Below are 17,929 nucleotides of genomic sequence, written 5' to 3'. Positions count from 1 at the left end.
TCATGGTTTATCAATACCCCAAAGGATAGTGATTACCCTCAAAGTTTTTAGCCAAAATCCGACAGCATAACGACAGTACATGGAGACGGGGTAACGTAAGCACATGATTTGTTAACAAACCTAAAATGGTGATGACCACACTCAAGGTATTTAGAGAAAATTCGGCAGCATGACGGCCATACTAGGAGATGTGGTACGGTAAGCACATGGTTCGTCAACAAACCTAAAAGAATAATGATCACTCCATGGTTTTTAACGAAAATCCGGCAGCATAACGACTGTACTAGGAGGGTCTCAGCAACTAAACATGAAGAGTACGCCGTCATGGTCAATATAAAGCAGGGCTCTCGACAAGAACACACACTCTGGTAGCAATAATGGCAAGATAGACTCACAATCGACATGTGGAATGGGATTTGATGAGGATCGAACAAAGGATCAGGCTCATAGAAGATAGATCGGGCTATAAAGATGATGAAGTGAAACCAATGATCTGATTGTAATCTGAAAGACGGATAGATAGGGATAGCAGATTAGGTTAGGAAGGAAAATCTAACGTAAAAAACAGACCCTAATCTAAAAATAAATACATACATATATATACATCCTAACCAGGGGCACCAGCCTAGTCTGCTCTAACGAAGTCAAGGAGGTCTCGACTGATGACAGACTGATGAGTGTACTAGGACCGTGTTGTAGCCACGCAAGGTGAGCTACCCTAGTCTACAAATGGGACAAGGCTCCTAACTCTAAGCTTCACATGTGTAGGCAACACATGTTCGTCCTTATATGAATGCAACATATACATATATAAACATGGGTTCTTCCTAGTGGGGTTTCACTAAGTCAGTAAGTATATACATAATATATAAAACAAAGTAGGGCTCCGGACTCAATCTATCGGGTACTATGCGTATGAACCATACTTAAAATGTATAACACAAGTACACCTAGTGTTATACATAGTATGCTTCATTGCTCATCGGCTGCTGTAAACACCAGTACACCTAGTGTTTACGGCTGCAGCACCGGCGCATAGCTTGGAAATAGATTCAACAGTACCATCAAGGTAATGACATCCCAGTCGGGCACGCATTTAATCTATCCCGTAGAGCCAATAATGAAAAACAATGAAAGAAATAAAAAAATATGATAATGCATGATGTATAGTGTGCGAATCCCTTGTTTTAATTATGCACCTATCTGGTGCCCCTGGATTCTAAGCGAAAAGGTTCCCATTTAAAATGATTTTAACCCAAATGCCTCCAAAGTTAGTAAAAATGGCATTTTAACAGAGTTAGGCAATGTTTCACGAACTCCCCAGCAGAGTCGCCACCCTGTGGACCCCGATCCCGAGGACAGTGAGCGAGGGACGCGAGATCCCCCAGTCAATCCTCTGAGACCTCCACAGTGTGAAGGAGAGCTCTACCAAGGAACTCTCGAAATGATGCCACACACAGCATGGGTGGCGAATGTATATGTACGAGATACCTCTTGATCAGGAGATAGGCGCCTCGAAACAAAGACGCACCTAAAATAACTCAGAGTCGCCATCCAGGGGAGTTGGCCCTGGAACCCCATAAAATACTCTGTTGCAACGGATAACGAGAGATACAAAAGGTCCGTGCCTGGTGACGAATGAGGAAGATCCGAAGAGCACCCCCAATTCGCCCAAGTACAAGCACTTGGTCTCTTTTGCCATTTTTAATTAACTTTGAAAAGTTTTGGGCGAAAATCATGTGAAATGAGAACGAACATCCCCGAGAAAACGTCTAACTAAGCATGCATGACCTGGGGATGGGCAAAAGAAAATAAACATGCAAATCCTAACTCATCGCATCTAATCCTAACTCATCACATTCTAGGAAAGCAGTAACATCCGCATGCAGAGCTATAACTAATCAGACAATGATAGATATAATGAGATAAGGAAAGCAAATATCTAAGTTTAGACAGATAATCAAGATAAGACGAATGGCTAAACGCTATAGCTAAGCAATCAAAGCAGTAAAGTAAATACACTACCATGTGAGCCTATGCGAGAGATAAGGTTAAGAAAATAACAATCAATCACATGCTTGAGAAGCAAACAAACTAGAAGCGACGCATGAGAAATCTGAGGCAAGCACACGACAAGCTAAAAAGATGCAAGAAAAGAAAAGAATCAGAAAATCATCGGTATGCGAGAACCAAAAACTGCCAGGAAAAAGAAAATGGAACACACGATAGGCTCAGAGGGTGATTCAAAAGAAATCAAGCCCAGCGATCCTAATCTGCTGAAGATCAGACAAGTCTCGCGATCGTCATGACCTATCGTTGGGCTCAGCGAAAACGATCCCTGTGAAGGGGTCACGCTACGTCATCGCTCGTCCCAAAACTCGATAAAACATAGGAAAACCTATGGAAACCGGAAAACCACGATCAAAATCGGAAATGGAATGAAAATGGGGCTCCGAGTGACCTGGCCATCACCATCCTTGCCCATTTTTGTTTTTGTTTTGAAATGTTTGAAAATGTTTGAAAATATTTATTAAAAAGGTTTGACTGAACTTGGGTGGACCCAAGCTACCTACGTACCCTGTGGGAAGGGATCAAGCCAACGTAGTTCGAAACAGCTCTTTCGAAAAATGTTTTTGATGTTTTTGACGATTTTTGTTGTTTTTTGGATTTTTACTATTTGATTTTTATGTGTTTTTGTCTATCCCTTTGATTGAAAGGGGTTTTGGCTCAGGAGGTTTCCGTCCGTCGTCGCCTTAACCCGAAACAAGATGTTCCCAAAATCGATGGAATCCCGAAACTCGAAAAGGATCCTGAGGAACGTGCAAAGAGTAGTCCCGAAAAGAAAGGAAACATCAAACCCTGTGAAAACCTTGAGATGGGGAAAATGATAGGAAGGGCAAGGGGTTGGCTCAAGAATTATTCCGTCATCACTACTTTCATATCCTGAAACAAACAATGAACCCCGAGTTACAATGAAGGCCCTTTTGAAATCCTTATACAGGTACGAGAAGACCGAGCCCAACAAAGATGGAACACAAATATAAATGCCAAGGGAATCATGTAGATGGAGAATAGGACCAATGGGCCATGGGCACTTTAACTGGAAACAGATGAAGTTGATGCGCCCAACAAAACAAGGTAATGCTCGTACTGCTAATGGAGAGGTTGCTATGGGCTAAAATGAAAATGGTGGTTGGGTATAATCCAAAATATCATCGACCAATGTTTCACAATAGCAATGAATTCAATTTAGTTCAAAATATCAAAGCAACACATGATCAGGAAAGCCCTAAGATTCGGGCCTAAAGAAAATCAAGTTACAAAGGAAAGTGGAACCCGATTTTAAACTATTGCAGAGGTAAGGCAGTGCCAAAGAAATTACAATCGTTGAAATATAGTAAGGCTAATATCAGTAGGTGAGAATACTGACATGAACGCCTCTTCACTTCAGCAAAGCAAAAGGAAAGCTAGCACTGTAGGAAGAGAATGCATGCAATCCTTCCCTCACGTCTTCCATGTATAAATATAATAGAACCCTTACTCTCTACTCGACTACCGTGGTAATGAAGAAAACAGTTGCCATAACCAAGATATAAAATTTGTACCTATGTTTTTTTATGGAGAATGACCTATTCAAGCAACATGGATCCAAAAATTACATAAAGAACTGAGATTACTTGGCATATTTCTTTGTAAATTGACACAAGGGAAATGACAAAGATGACCGGGTAGGCAATGATAGACTTCCAAGATTGAGAACTCAAAAATATTCAAACTGAAATAAAACTATCAGGGTAGGTCCTCCTGTAATCCCTAGAAGCTGTGATGACAGGCCTGCAACTCATGCTATCAGAGCAAGCATAACGTCTCAAGAACAAATAGACACTCATAGCAGCACCATGAACACTATGAATTGAAAGAGAATACCATGTAAAAGCCTGAGGGGAATGAATCATACCTATGGATCGCAGGCAATTATGCTTACAATGTAGAGTGCCAGTGATTGTGAAATTGCCCAAAATGCCGAAAGTGTTTTCAGATTGTCGGAATCGAGTGCTGGCCGTGGAAGGAGGTTCAGATTTTGCAGGGTTGTAGCCGGATTCCTGGCTTTGCTGAACTAATTAATGGCTTGGGATGGAGAGAGTAGTCAATTAGGTGGTAGAATGCAAGGGCCAAAGAGGGTTTGAAGAATATGGGTTAATGGAAGTGGGATTTGTTGGTGGTAGAAATGGGTTTGGATAAAACAGGGGATTTGGTCAGATTTTGGGGTTAGAACGAAATTGGAAGAAGAAGGGGGTGGTTATGGATTTGGATGGCCGGATTCCGGCGAAGTGGCCGGAATCAATGGTACTAGCAATGGGGTTTAATAAAATGGGTTTGGCCTAATAGAAAATGAGATGGGATTGGTTGAGATAGAGGATAGGGATGGTGGTATGGAGGTCTTGGGGTCTGATTTGAAGAGGGTTTTGATTGAGAAGAATATGGCTATTGTGGAGAGGATGACCGGAGTTAATGGTTGTGGGCGGTGGTCGGAGGTGGCACGGCCGGAGTTCCGGTGGTATTCGTCGGAGAAGATGATTGAAATGGGTTGATAAAAAAAAATGGAAAATGAAGAAGAAGATGGCTGTGAAGGAAGGGGTGAGAATGGCTAGAGATGGTGGTTGGCGAAGAGGATGGTGGTCGTGGTTTACAGAGATGGTAGGAAAAAAAAAGGGGTTAGTAGATGGTTGGTTTGAGGAGAGGGTGGCGGCTAGTGGAGGTAGTGGTCGGAGAAGGTGGGGGAATGGCCGGAGAGTGGGAAAGATAAAATGGGTTTGCCGGATTCTTACCGGATTCCGGCTTGGATGGTTTGGGAAGACGACCGAGATGGGTTTGAGAGTGAGGTGGGTTTTGGGGGTGAAAATGAAGAAAGTGATGGTGGTAGGTGGCTGAGAAGGTGGAGGAGAAGGTGGAGGATGGTAGGTAGAAGTGAAGGTGGAGAATGGTGGTCGTGAGGATCGGATTCGTCGGGGCTCCGGCTAAGCAACCGGAGAAGATGGATGCCTTCTCTCTCTCTGCAAGTTTTTCCAGAAAAATGAAGAACTCTCTCTCCTTCTCACGAGCTCTCTCTCTCTCTGAATTTTTCTTAATCTAATCCCTACCCTCCATTTGCTGCCTTCTCATCTCAGCCATCCCTTTTCTTCTGCTAGCCTTAGTGCCCTTTTAGAAACCCTAAAAATCTAGAAGGCTCTAATCTAATCCAAGCCCTACACTTCACTTTTTTTATCCTACAGCCCATGTTTATTGCTTGCAAAGGAAGCAACACTCATTTTATTAAAATACCCCTAGGACAAGGTGATTTTACACCCTCCTACCCTTAGGCTTTACTTGCCTTTTCTTCCTATCAATGGGCACCTTTGTTATGCTAGTTCACCCCCTTCTTTTGCAATAAAGGGAGATAGCATCAACACTACCATGCTTTGATAGCTGCACTAACCTGTTTGTCCTTTCTTCCATTTCTTGTCCAACTCTTCTAAAATTTGTAGGGACACTCTCGGAGAGGTTAACCATCCTGGGAAAATTTGTACCAATTAGAGAACACTGTGGGTCAATAAAATTTTGGAGTTCCTTCGCATTTGGGTTTGATTCTTTGCGGATTTCGGAATTTGAAACTTGGCTTCCGGGAGATTCTGAGGTTGACTTTAAGACTCGAGTTTCGGGATATTTGGGAATCGGAATTTTATTCGATCTCGGGAATTTATTCGATTTGGGAAATTGGGGGTCAGGTCAAAATGGGGTGTCTACAGGGCTCTCGTGTATCAAGTCACATTTATTGGCCACTAAGGCAGTCTTTCCCTGTTTAAAAGGAGACTTCTGGGTCGTCTTAAGAAACAAGAAATTAGTAAGAAAGATTTAGCATCCAAAGTTAAACCGTTTCTGAAAGACTTTGATAAACCGCTCTCTTCCAACATGTCTGATGTAGAAGGATCCAATATCAGGAAAAGGAAGGCCACCCCGTTCGTTGTTGAGGACCTTAAACTTCTTAAGGAAATGGAATACAATGAGAAGATGGCTTCGGAGGAATATTCCACTTCGAGAGAAATTTCGATGGGGATTTGGAAGAAACAGTGGAAGCAATTTAAAAAGGATGCAAGGGAGAACAAGGAGGAGCTCAAAAAAGTATCAGGGAAGACAGGTGCAAAGAGTGTATATGTTCCTATCTATAAGCTCCCTCACTTCAAGGATGCTTTAGAAAAGGAAAGGAGGATTCGTCGACAGCGGTGGGAAGAGGAGAAAGCGACTGAAATAGAAAAGTTAGAAAAACTGGTGGCAGTTTCTGCAGAGTAGTCCGAAGAGTCTCAGGATTCGCTAGACAGGGAAGTAAGCCAGGAAGTTCGGGAACGGTTGGGAAAGGAAGAAGAAGACAAAGATAAAGGCAAAATGATTGAGGAATACTCGGGGGCGGGGGGTAGAGGATAATGGTTATTCTTCTGAGGAATTTGATGAAATGTTGGCTATAGAAGATGTCTTTGGGATAGGCTATGACGATGACCTTGAAGCCACAAAAAAAAATATTTGTGGCAATGGCGATAAGAGATCAGAAGGAAAAAAAAGGGAGAACCTTACTGAACATGAGCTTGGGAAGCAGGTTGAAGTTAAGGGGGTCGAGGGTCGTGAACCCTAAATAAAATATCTTTCGGCGCCCCTCCTGTAGATAGTTAGTTTTTTAGGTTTGCTGCTTTTTAGTGATAGTCTTTGGCTTTTTGTGATCTTTTCAGGTTGTTGATATGATGGGTATGCTGGGAAATAGAAAGTTAGCACAATTTTTTGGAAGGTGGTGGTAGAATTTTCTTTTTACAAGTGATAAGAGTTTTTTAGAAAAGAATAGACTCAAAGTGGTGGTAGTTTCAGGGTAAGGTTGTTTAAAGGTTGTGATTCGAGTGGTTTGAAAGAAGATGGTTGGTTAACTTATAAGGTGGTTAGTTTGTAAAGAAGGGGGATTTAATTATTCTGGAGGTTGCAAGTGAGCGAAGAACACGATGAAGATCTTCACTATGCTTCAATACATGTGGCCGTTCTAGGCACTAAGCTTTAATTGGAAGCTGTCGAGCATTCGCTTGAAAGTTGATTCCCCTTGGCATGAGAGACTTTAGGGTCATTGCTTTGGGTGATATCCTTCCCCAGAGGCTGTTCTTGCCCTCAGGAGGTTGGGAGAGGAGAACTTTCAGGGGGTGTATATGGAGAACTTTCAGGAGTGTATATGGAGGCTGCTTGATTAGGAATTTTGTCAGATCAAGTTTGTCATGATGTAAGTAAGAATTGTCCTTTTCGCTTTATCTTTAGGTCAAGAGTATACTCTTGACTACCATTCAAAAAAAAAGAGTATACTCTTGACTCATCATACTATGTAAATGCAAGTTGGGACCTCTGGTCCCCAATGTAATTCTCATAGTCTAAATATATTTTGTCAAATTTCAAAAAAAAAAAAAAAAAACTTTTTTTAGAAAATTAGGCCAGATTTTTTTATTTCTACCTTTTCATTGATTTTTCTATAAGTTATTTAGCAACTTGTGCAATAAAGTTAATTTTAAATATACTTGCACTATCCAATGGTTGACCCAATAAGTCACCTACTTCACCAATGAGTGCTTTGGTTCCTATCGAAGTCTGGGTTTTCAAACAATGTTTTCAAGTATTAATTTGAAATTCTGGGTGATTTAGTTTGAGGAGTGAACAATAGGCCTTTTTTCGAAATTCATCTGAGGTTTTCAGGTCACGGAAACAGCCTCTCTGCAAAGCAGGGGTAAGGCTGCGTACATATAGCCCTCCCAAGACCCCACAATGGCAGGAGCCTAGTGCACTGGGCCTCCTTTTTTATCTTAGGTTTTTAAATTTTGGGGTGCTCCATGCATCTTAGTATTTAGTTGAACTTTCCATATACTCTGTCATGGGGATGGGATGTTAGAGATTAAGAAAGAGATTGTTAAAGCCTTTTATGGTCCTCTAAGTGGATTCAAATGAAGTGAGCGTTAGATCACAGCTGACCAGCTTACATATCTACAAGGAGATATCCAGAATACCAAGAGTGGAAGGTGACTCAAAAACTGTAATATCATGGGCTTTGAGATCTTCACTGGGTCCGTCAATACTAGTATATTCTAGAAATCCTTGACATCATACGAGAGAAAGCATCAGTACTCAAGCATGACACAAGAAGTGTCAATTGGGATGAAGATGATTTGACAATAGAGTATGAGCGTGAGCTTGTAATTGGGTTGACGAATCCACTATAGAATATGGGCTTTATAGTATATTTCATATTTAATTGCTTTTGTATTTCCTTTGTATTTTTTTTAAAATATGACCATTTATTATAATATGGTTGGGACAAGGCGCCCCCAAAAGGTTACAAACACGGTTTCATAATAGATGCCCTTAAGCGGGTTTACAGAAAAGATGCTATTTCTATTTCTTCCCTTTGGGCTCCAGCCTTTGCTAGGCTATCAGCCACCTCATTCGCAGATCGCCTACGATGTTCAATCCGCGGATCAAGCACCCTTATCAAATCAAGTATTTCCGCAACCAATTCCTACAGCTTCGAAGGTCCTTTTGAGGAGCCACAGGCCCAGGTTACGGCATTTGTAGAGTCACCTTCAACAATTGAGGGACATTGGTTGTTCTCGAATGCCACCGCAATCCGAAGAGGAGAGCCCTGATTTCCGCTTCGTTTGCTTCACAGATACCAGGTCAGGAAAATGTCATAACCATCGATGTGCTAGAATTTCTAATAACCCCCCCTATACCAGCCTTCCCTGGATTACCGAGGAAGCAGTTGTCAAAGTGAAGTTTCAGCCACACCAATGGTGGTGGTGGTACCCATTTAGGTTTAGGCTTGGTTTTGATTGTTTTGTCCCATATAACTGACCACCAATTCCTTATAAGATCTCCCATCCCATAGGGAATTCGTTTCTTAGTCTTTGTCCATGAGACTAATTCCACTTTAATGTCCGATGCCAGGCGACCAGAAGTTTTACTTTGTTCCTCAAATATCCGTCTGTTACGTTCCTTCAAGATGTTCCAAGTTATGGTGTAGGGAAAGGTCAACCATAATGCTCTGCCTGTGTCACTAAAGGGACCAGATTGCTACCCAAGGAGAAGAGAGCTAATTGTTTCGGGACAAATCCAGCATATACCGAAAATTCCTACTGCTCTCACCCACAGATGGTATGAATATGGGCAATGCAGCATAAGATGATCCAACGTTTCCTCATGTTGCCGGCAGAGGACGCACATACTCGCTAGGCTGAAATGTCTTTTCTTCAGGCGATCACAGGTATTTATTTTCCTATGGACCAACGCCCACCCAAAAGCAACCACTCTCGGAAGGTCCAGAGATTTCCAAATTCGCCTAATCGGTGATGGTTATCCGGCATTTAAGACCGTAAAAAGGATTTTGCTGTGAAATCTCTGTTGGATGCCGGGATCCATATCCGCTCATCTTACTTAAACTGTGAGCAGTATGTCGACTCCAGAATAGATAAGAGCCTCTGTAAATCATGGATTTCCTGCTCCTTAAGGTTCTTGCGTAAACGTATATCCGAGAAGCCTCTGCCTCCCTGTCCTTCTCTGATTAAATAATCTGAAACCGTAACATCAGGACTTACTGCAATTCTGAATAATCGTGAGAATTCCGCACTCAATAGTGTTTTACCACACTAGAGGTCTAACTAGAATCTTAACCCACTTTGTAGTGTATTTCCTGTTTGAAGTCTTCCTTAACTGAGCAAGATGGATTTCCATGCTCCCGATCCCTTCCCTCTATATGGTTTTTTAATGTTCCAGTCCCCCCATTCCGATCCATATTTCAACCCAACTACCCAATGCCATTTTCTCCACACCATATCTCCATAACCATTTTCCAAGTAATGATTTATTTCGAAGTCTTATCTTCCCAATCCCCAGGCCTCCATGTCTTTTGGATTGGGTCACCTTTTCCCAATTGATTAGATGTTTCAGCTTCTTTGACTGATCGTCACCGTCCCATAAGAAATTCCACTGTAACCTTTCATTTGTCAATGCTACCTTGACCGGAATTTTGAAGAGAGACATGAAGTAAACCGACATGTTTGAGAGAGCCGCTTTTATTAGTGTTATTCTTCCCCCAAGAGAAATATAGCTTTTCTTCCATGTTGCTAACTTCCTCCTTATTCTTTCCACCACCGGATCCCACTAAGCAGCCGATGGTGTTTCAAATCCTAAAGGTAGGCCCAACTAGGATACAACGAAGGTCCCGACACTGCACCCAATTATCCCTGCCTGCTTTGAACCTCTCGTTGGTCCATGTTAATTCCCAAGAGCATACTTTTGCTGAATTTGATTTTAAGGCCAGAGGTGACTTCAAACCATTTAAATATCTTCATGATGTTAAGGATGGCTTGGGAATTGTTTTGCAAGAACACTGGCGTATCGTCCGCAAATTGGAGATGTGTTATTTCTTCACCAGAAGGTCCTGCTTGCAGCCCATGAATCAGATCCGATCTATTTGCTTTTGTCATCATCTGACTGAGTGCCTCCACCACCATTATGAACAGGCATGGAGCTAAAGGCTCCCCCTGGCGGATACCCCTTGATGCCTTGAAAAAGCCCTCCGCTGATCCATTTATGATGACTGAGAAAGAGTTAAATGATATGAGTGACCTAATCTACATCCTCCATTTTGGACCAAATCCCATCCTTTCTTGTATAAAATCAAGGACATCCTAGTCTACATGATCATAGGCTTTCTCAATGTCTATATTAAACACTAGGCCCGAGCGTCAGCTTCTCTTCACCGAGTCAATAAGTTCATTAGCTATGAGTACCCCATCCAAGATTTGCCTTGATTCAACGAAGGCTCCTTGGAACTGGGATATAATACCCCAATGGTATTTTTTACTCTTCTGGCCAGCAACTTAGCTATGATTTTAGGGATGCTATGCATGAGGTTAATAGGGAGGAAATCCTTAATCCCAATAACACTTTCTTTTTTAGGGATTAAAGCAATGAAGGTTGCTTTTGCTGCCTCGCTGATGATTCCCAATATCCCCTTCTTTTTTTTAGGTATTTCCTTTGTTAGCTCACCCAGCTTTCATTGCCGTATTTTTTTGTCTTTCTGATATGCTGTGGAGATTAGGGCATTCACAATGAGATTTCACAGGTTGTATGAAATTGAGTTACACCTCAAGTGGACCCATGTTTTGATTGAGTCAAGTCAACCATGCAAATATTGCTGGTACCAATCTGCAAACCTTGAATTTTGGTACTAATTGCTGCTTCTTTCAGGATTGAGGTCCTGTTGCCCTAAGTTGGGATATAATGGTTTTGATCCATAAATACCCATAAAAACAATAAGTAAAGAAAGAAACGTTTCTTAATAATATAATTATTAATACGAAAAAAAAAGAAATAAATGTTAAGTAATACTATCAATATCTTACTCCAATGTGAATAGGCTCTCCTTGGTGTTGATGAGGTTGAAGGGTCATGAGGAGATCTAGGCACAGATGATGATGATGATGAACAAGATTCCAAGTACCCCGTCTTATGCTTTTCCACGTATCTTACAAGATTGTCATGCTTCATGATCTTGCTTCGCAAGACTGACGTATCCTAAACATTATAAGACAATATTTACTTTTTGAATGAAGCCCACAAGAAAAAACAAGCGAGAACACATGTATATATCAGCATACCACCATTAAATTAATTGAATAATTAAGACAGCTTCTAGCAGAACATAATACATAACAGAACTGCATTGATTGTCTAATTCAGTTGAATCTACTGTAAATGCAAAATCTATAAAATACTATAACTAAAATGCATTAAACTTAATCACGTGCTTTAAATATTTACAAAAACAGTTACATTTGAGAAATTACTGAATCTAGTAGTACTCTAAAAGACTGGTAATAATAATGTGGGGAAGGCTGACAATGTTCTGCTTCCACTTTAATTTGGCATGCTTAAGGTAAGGTAGCCGACTGGCGACTGGCAGGCATAAGTCTCAAAGTTTGAAGCAAAAGCTCATACTCGACATCAATCTTTAAAAACTCATACTGGACTTCAATCTTCAAAAAATCATGGTTTGACTTAAAATTCGGATGAGTTTATTCTATTTGGCCTGGATTTAAGCACCGGGTCGCAACTGCAATGTTATTGAAAATTGCACGACAGGATTCTTAATTCACCTAATTTCTGTTAATAGAGTTGGTTTTATTTTTTCAGACTTGTTCGAGTTGAACTCCAAAGATGAATTCATTTTGCTCAACAAATGCAAAGAGGGAGCATCGTATATCCAGCAGCGGAGGGTTTGAACCAAGATTTCCAGATGGATAGGGTGGGGTATTAGTATATCTGACACATGATTTAAATGTGAAAATTTGTCCTCGAAAAAGAGAAATATTGAATGAATAGATCATATAACCATCTATTTTTTGCTCAAAATGCATCCATACGTGTGGGGCTTGTCATTCAGTAATCCTACTTATTCATCTGGTGGGTTGTTGTAGGCAGGCCATGTCGAAAAAGAAAACTCTCTCAATCAGCCTAGGACTCGCATTTTTTTACATGAACGGCAAAACATATAGCTAATGGTCCATGAAAAATCTTAACTTGATCAAGAAGTGGTGAGCTGGGTATTATCAAACAAGTGGTGTATTTTACTTCTCTGACAGATTAAAATGTGAATTGCAATGATATTTATATTAATACAATGTATTTTACCATTATACGCTTAATGAAGGGTATTGTGATACAAGAAGCATATTTTTACTTCTCTAATACTTCCCCCAAACCCCCCACCACCATCACTACTCTTCTAAAAGCTCATGTCCACCAGAAAATGAGGATGATAACTAGTGAGCCCATTTGTAAAGATGTATGCAGCCGGATCTTTACTCCTGCTAAATAATGGACATATTTCTCCACTTAAACTTTTCTATTGTAAACTGTTAGCCTATCCCTATGTGTTTCATCTTGGCATGAAACAATGGGTTCTGAGATAACTTTATCGCATTCTGATTATTAGAAAAAAGACGAGGTAACTTTATCGCACTCTGATTATTAGAAAAAAGACTAGTGGAAGAGTTAGCGTACATGTGGATCTCCTATAGAAGATGTCTCACCCATGTTAATTCTGAAGTATTGGATGGCCATGTATTCGACTTCTGCATTGGATCTCGCAACTGTACGTTGTTTGTTGCTGCTCCATGACACTAAGCAATATCATTTACCATTATGCAGAAGCAAGTAATAAATCTTCTACTATCTTAATCTCCGCCCCAACCTGCATTTGAAAATCCTTCTATTGTGACTCCTCTGTTTTCACACTGACATGGTGCCATCCATAATCCAATGGCCCACGTATGTACCTTATTATTCTTTTTGTTGTTTGAAGGTGTTCTTCTCTTGGATCATCCATGAATTAGCAAACCCGATTTATTGCGTTAAATGATGTTACGCCTAATGAATGTTTAGTACAACAATGCCCTTAGAAAATAATTAAGATCACGAATATCTTTCATGTAATTTTTGTTTAGCCCACTCTTTAGTCTCCGAATCACAGTTATACCATCACCAATAATAAGTCATTTACAAAGACAAGGGGAAAGGCCATACCACACAGTTACATCATCACCAATAATAACGATGTCATCTACATAGACAAGAGCAAAGACCATAACCGCAACAGTATGTCTGAAAAAGAGAGACTCGTCGCATAAAATTCTCTTCCATCCTCTTGTTTTAGAGCTTGATTGTGTCGCTCAAACCAAGCCCTTGAACCTGTTTAAGACCATAGATGACTTTCTCAAGCTTGCACACATGAGTGCTTCTTTCTACTGTTTTCAATCCCTTATGCCGCTCCATATACACCTCTACCTTTAACAATCAATGTAGGAAGACATTTTTCACATCCATTTGGCTAAGGCTTTAGTCGTGAGTTAGCCAAAGCCAAAATAACTATCACAGCAGCTGCCTTAACAACTAGCGTGAAGGTTTCTTCACAATTTAGGCCGTGCTCCGTGCAGCTGATTGTATACCTCGGCTACCAACCTTGATGTTATTGCTGATTGGTTGAATGACACCCTTGCTGCCCAGATTAATTACCTGGATGTTATTGCTTCTTGGTGGCGAATTCATTGGGGCACATGGTACTAGCACTAGAGAAGGGCTAATCTCCCCCTTAAGTTCACATCCAATGGAAGGTGGATTATAGAGATGACCCCCATCAAAAGTAACATGCCTTGAGATTACCATCTAGCAGGATGCTAGTGTATCCCAGACATTCATCACTACAGCAAACGAATATACAAGTCATAATCTTTAGAGGAAATTTCTTAAGGTGGGTGGGTGGGTGGGTGGAACATGAGCATAACAAAAGCACCCTCACTAATGTAGACTATAGTAGTCAGGAAGCCTACCAATAAGAGCCTCATAGGAAGCTATATGGCCAAGAACAGTTGATTTGTGCGGCCCACTTAAATGAATGGCCTTGGATGACCAAACAATGGACCCAACAGATGAACAAACAATGGACCCAACACATGTAGAAATAATGGGCTGAAAAATGTCATTTTCTCAAGCCAAGGATTGTGCAATAGTCAGCTTAAGTTAAACTTAAGATCATACATCTTATATATGTCAATGGCCAGTGATAGTATCAAATTTACTCTTTCAAAAAATTAGTATAGAATTTCATAGCAGATTTCCTTTGCTGACATGTACACAATAAGGCCCTGTTCATTTCAAATTGTGATAACCGATTGTTAGCCCCAAACAGATTATTGTTTTCAAAATTAAGTTGAATTTTGAGTCCAATAATCGGTTTGCTATGATTTAGCTGACCCTTTGAATTTATTGTCGACACACGTGTCTTGCCGTGTCCAACACGACACACGTGTCCACTCATGTCAACACTCCTTTGGACACTTTAAAATGTATTGGAAGAAGTGGTAGGAGTTAATGTGGGCATGTGGAGACGTATTTGTGTAATAATGAATAATTTTATATGTATGTACATGTCACCATTTCTAGATTTTGAGAAGTTGCCCTGTCGAGACCACTCATATCCCTGTCAAAACTTGACACACGAATCTGTATCGACAAATTATAATTATATATACTTTCTATTTGAACCGTGTCGCCGTTTCTAAATTTTGGGGGTTTGCCGTGTCCGACACTCCGTCAGTATCGACACGCGCAGCTCATGTCCGTGTCTACAAATCATAGGTTTGGGCCTAACAATTGGTGGGCACAATCTGAAACTAACAGGATCTAATCTCATTTCCATTGTAGCTTCTTGTGGTTCCTTGTACTCAGAATTGGTGGGCGTAACTGGTCTGCTTGTACTCAGAATTTATTCAGTAGATGAACTTCGTGATGTTGTCTAGAATGTTAAAATCAAAATAAAATCTATTTACTATATGTTTAGACCAGTGTTATGTGTACAATGCAAGTCTTATCTTCTTTGTTAGGATATTACTTAGAATAATCCCCTTCATAAATTCCTTCCATGATGTTTTCTTACATATGATAATTGTGTTCCAATTATCTTTTCAAAATAATAATAATAATAATAATTGTGGTCCAACTACTTACCCTAAACAAATAAGTGCATTATTTTTAGCAATAAAATCTAAGCAATAAGGAGAAAGAAAACAGCAAGGAATAACCAAGTTAGTCATATCTGAGGGTCAACTATAACAACATCATCAATATTTACAGCACTCCCTCTATATGATAGAAGCAACTAATAAGTAAATTTCTCCGATCGATCCCACTTCTAGCCAGGGAGTCTGCACCCAAATTTGACTCCCTACTTACATGCATGAACGAAAGCAGCAACCTAGCCGCAATACCTTGCATTTACTCTGAAATATCAGCAATCTTCCAATGAAACTGCTCTCAAATCCACTTGATTGCATTTAAGGAGTCTCCTTCCAAAATCAGAGCGCCTGAAAATAATGCCTCCAACAGTTTGAGACCTTGTCTCAGAGCTTTCTATTGCCTTCATCACTTCCAACATGTTTGAAATCTCACCTCGCATGGTAACTAATAACTCCCTTATATTTATTTGTAAGACGCAGATTCATGGTTTTATATTTCGGGTTCAGCCATAGTTTCCAGTGGAACTCATGTAAAACCACGGGATCTATGGAAATGCATGCAAATATGGGAAATTTGAGATAAAACTTCATAAAATGCTATAATAAGCAAGGTTTTAAATTTTGGTTGAGACCGAAATCGAAACGTACGGAAACCGAAACTTCAAAAATGTACAATATTTCGGTCGGAATTTCAGAAATTTAGGCTACAATTTAGAAAAAATAATATTTTTTATTGTTTTACAGACTTTCGGCCAAAATTTCAGCCCAAAATACTGACATTTGAAGACTTTTTACCAAATTTCGGCCCGGTTTCAGCGAGGTCCAAAATTTACTCCGAAACTGAAATTTGAAACCTTGATAATAAGTACAAATAAACACTTAAAAACACATAAGCAAGACAATCGTTTATAATGGTTTAACAATATCAAACGCCTAATGGCATGCATTGTCGTGCACGTCTGGAACAGTAAGGCACGATCTAAATTGAAAATATACATATGCTTCGATGAACCCAAATTATAGGAAAAAAGCCACTCCATTAAATAATTATATAAAGATAATAAAATACAATGAAAGAGTATTATATAATGATGAAATTTTTTAAAATTTTCTATCAAAAATAAATAAAATAATTAAATTCAAAATATTCACCAAAAAACCCATCCATGTAGTGAGAAAATGGTTAAAAAGAATCCAACCTCTTTGTTTTGTTCATTACTGAAACGAATTGAATCCTATCAAATATTTGTCCGTTGAATTACTCATATATAGACTATGAATTTCATTGCACTGGAAACTATTCAAGGAGTTGGATCCCACGTTAGCCCCTAGACATTGGTCTCTAACTAGAATAAACGGTACTACTGAACCAAATGAAACCAAAAACGAGGAAACCAAAGTCAAAGAGAAAAAGAAAAAAATATTGACCACTTAATTGGTAGATTTGGCATTTCAAAAAAATTTGAATCCGTTAATTGGTAGATTGGGCAAGATAACTCACACATAAAAATTTACAAGCTAACATGCATATATGATAAGATTTGTTTTTTCAGAAATATAGTTTCCCGTATTTTAAAGGATATTTAAAGTTTAAACAAAAATAAATAATTTTCAAAATGAAAAAATTGACTCCTTAAATCGATAGAACAAGCAAGAACTCGAATATGATAAAGTTGAAAGCTAACATGCATATATGATTATATTTTATTCAAAAATATGCTTTTTCTCAATTTCCAAACCCATAAATCCATGAAAATTGAACATTCAAGCACTATCCATGTGTATATGCGTCAAATCAACAATTAGTTGATGCATTTGCACCATAATTTAAGAAACAAGCAAAAAATAAGCATTACCAAGTAAATATGTGAAAACTCAAAGTACCTAAGTTCTGTAATTTACATATTAAAGTGCCAACATTTCAATTGACATGACCGAAACGTTACCAAATCTATGCATGATGACCGACCGATTTAATTTCAGTGGAGATGGAAACAAAAATATGTCGACCGTTTCTTGTCAATTTCTGCCAACATTTAGCACCATGACATGAATACTAATACTTGACCAATTGAAGTTCATCTTAAGGATCCTATTCAAGGAGGGGACCACCTATGGATTACTCGATCCTCTCGAACTCTAATGTTAATGTAGCACTCCTACATCCTCTTTATTTCCAAAGGTTCTATACCTTTGAAGTCTTCAGGAGCCGATGCCGAAAACATTTCAAAGATTGAGGATGATGTCCTTCGCAATATTGAATTTTTTTCTTTTCCCTTGTTTCATTTGGCTCATTCTTTCCA

The 17,929-nt window shown here is 39.6% G+C and overlaps 1 protein-coding gene across 2 annotated transcripts in view; it reads right to left on the bottom strand.

Moving 5' to 3' along the window:
* LOC143856401 (metaxin-like protein) overlaps positions 1-17,929 on the bottom strand; it is a 38,294-nt gene that overhangs the window by 8,460 nt on the left and 11,905 nt on the right. Inside the window, exon 5 of one of the 2 annotated variants that reach the window (XM_077366601.1) lies at positions 11,457-11,628. In XM_077366601.1, the coding sequence (XP_077222716.1) occupies positions 11,457-11,628 (172 nt within the window). Of the gene's footprint in view, positions 1-11,456; positions 11,629-17,929 lie in introns of those variants that run through there. The other variant, XR_013238187.1, reaches the window with a different exon arrangement.

The sequence above is a fragment of the Tasmannia lanceolata genome, unplaced genomic scaffold, assembly GCF_043159265.1.
Source record: "Tasmannia lanceolata isolate RefF3 unplaced genomic scaffold, GAP_Taslan_0.1 ptg000023l, whole genome shotgun sequence".
Taxonomy (NCBI): domain Eukaryota; kingdom Viridiplantae; phylum Streptophyta; class Magnoliopsida; order Canellales; family Winteraceae; genus Tasmannia; species Tasmannia lanceolata.
Note: the sequence above shows the minus strand (reverse complement) of the source record. Positions and strands in the feature narration are given on the sequence as shown.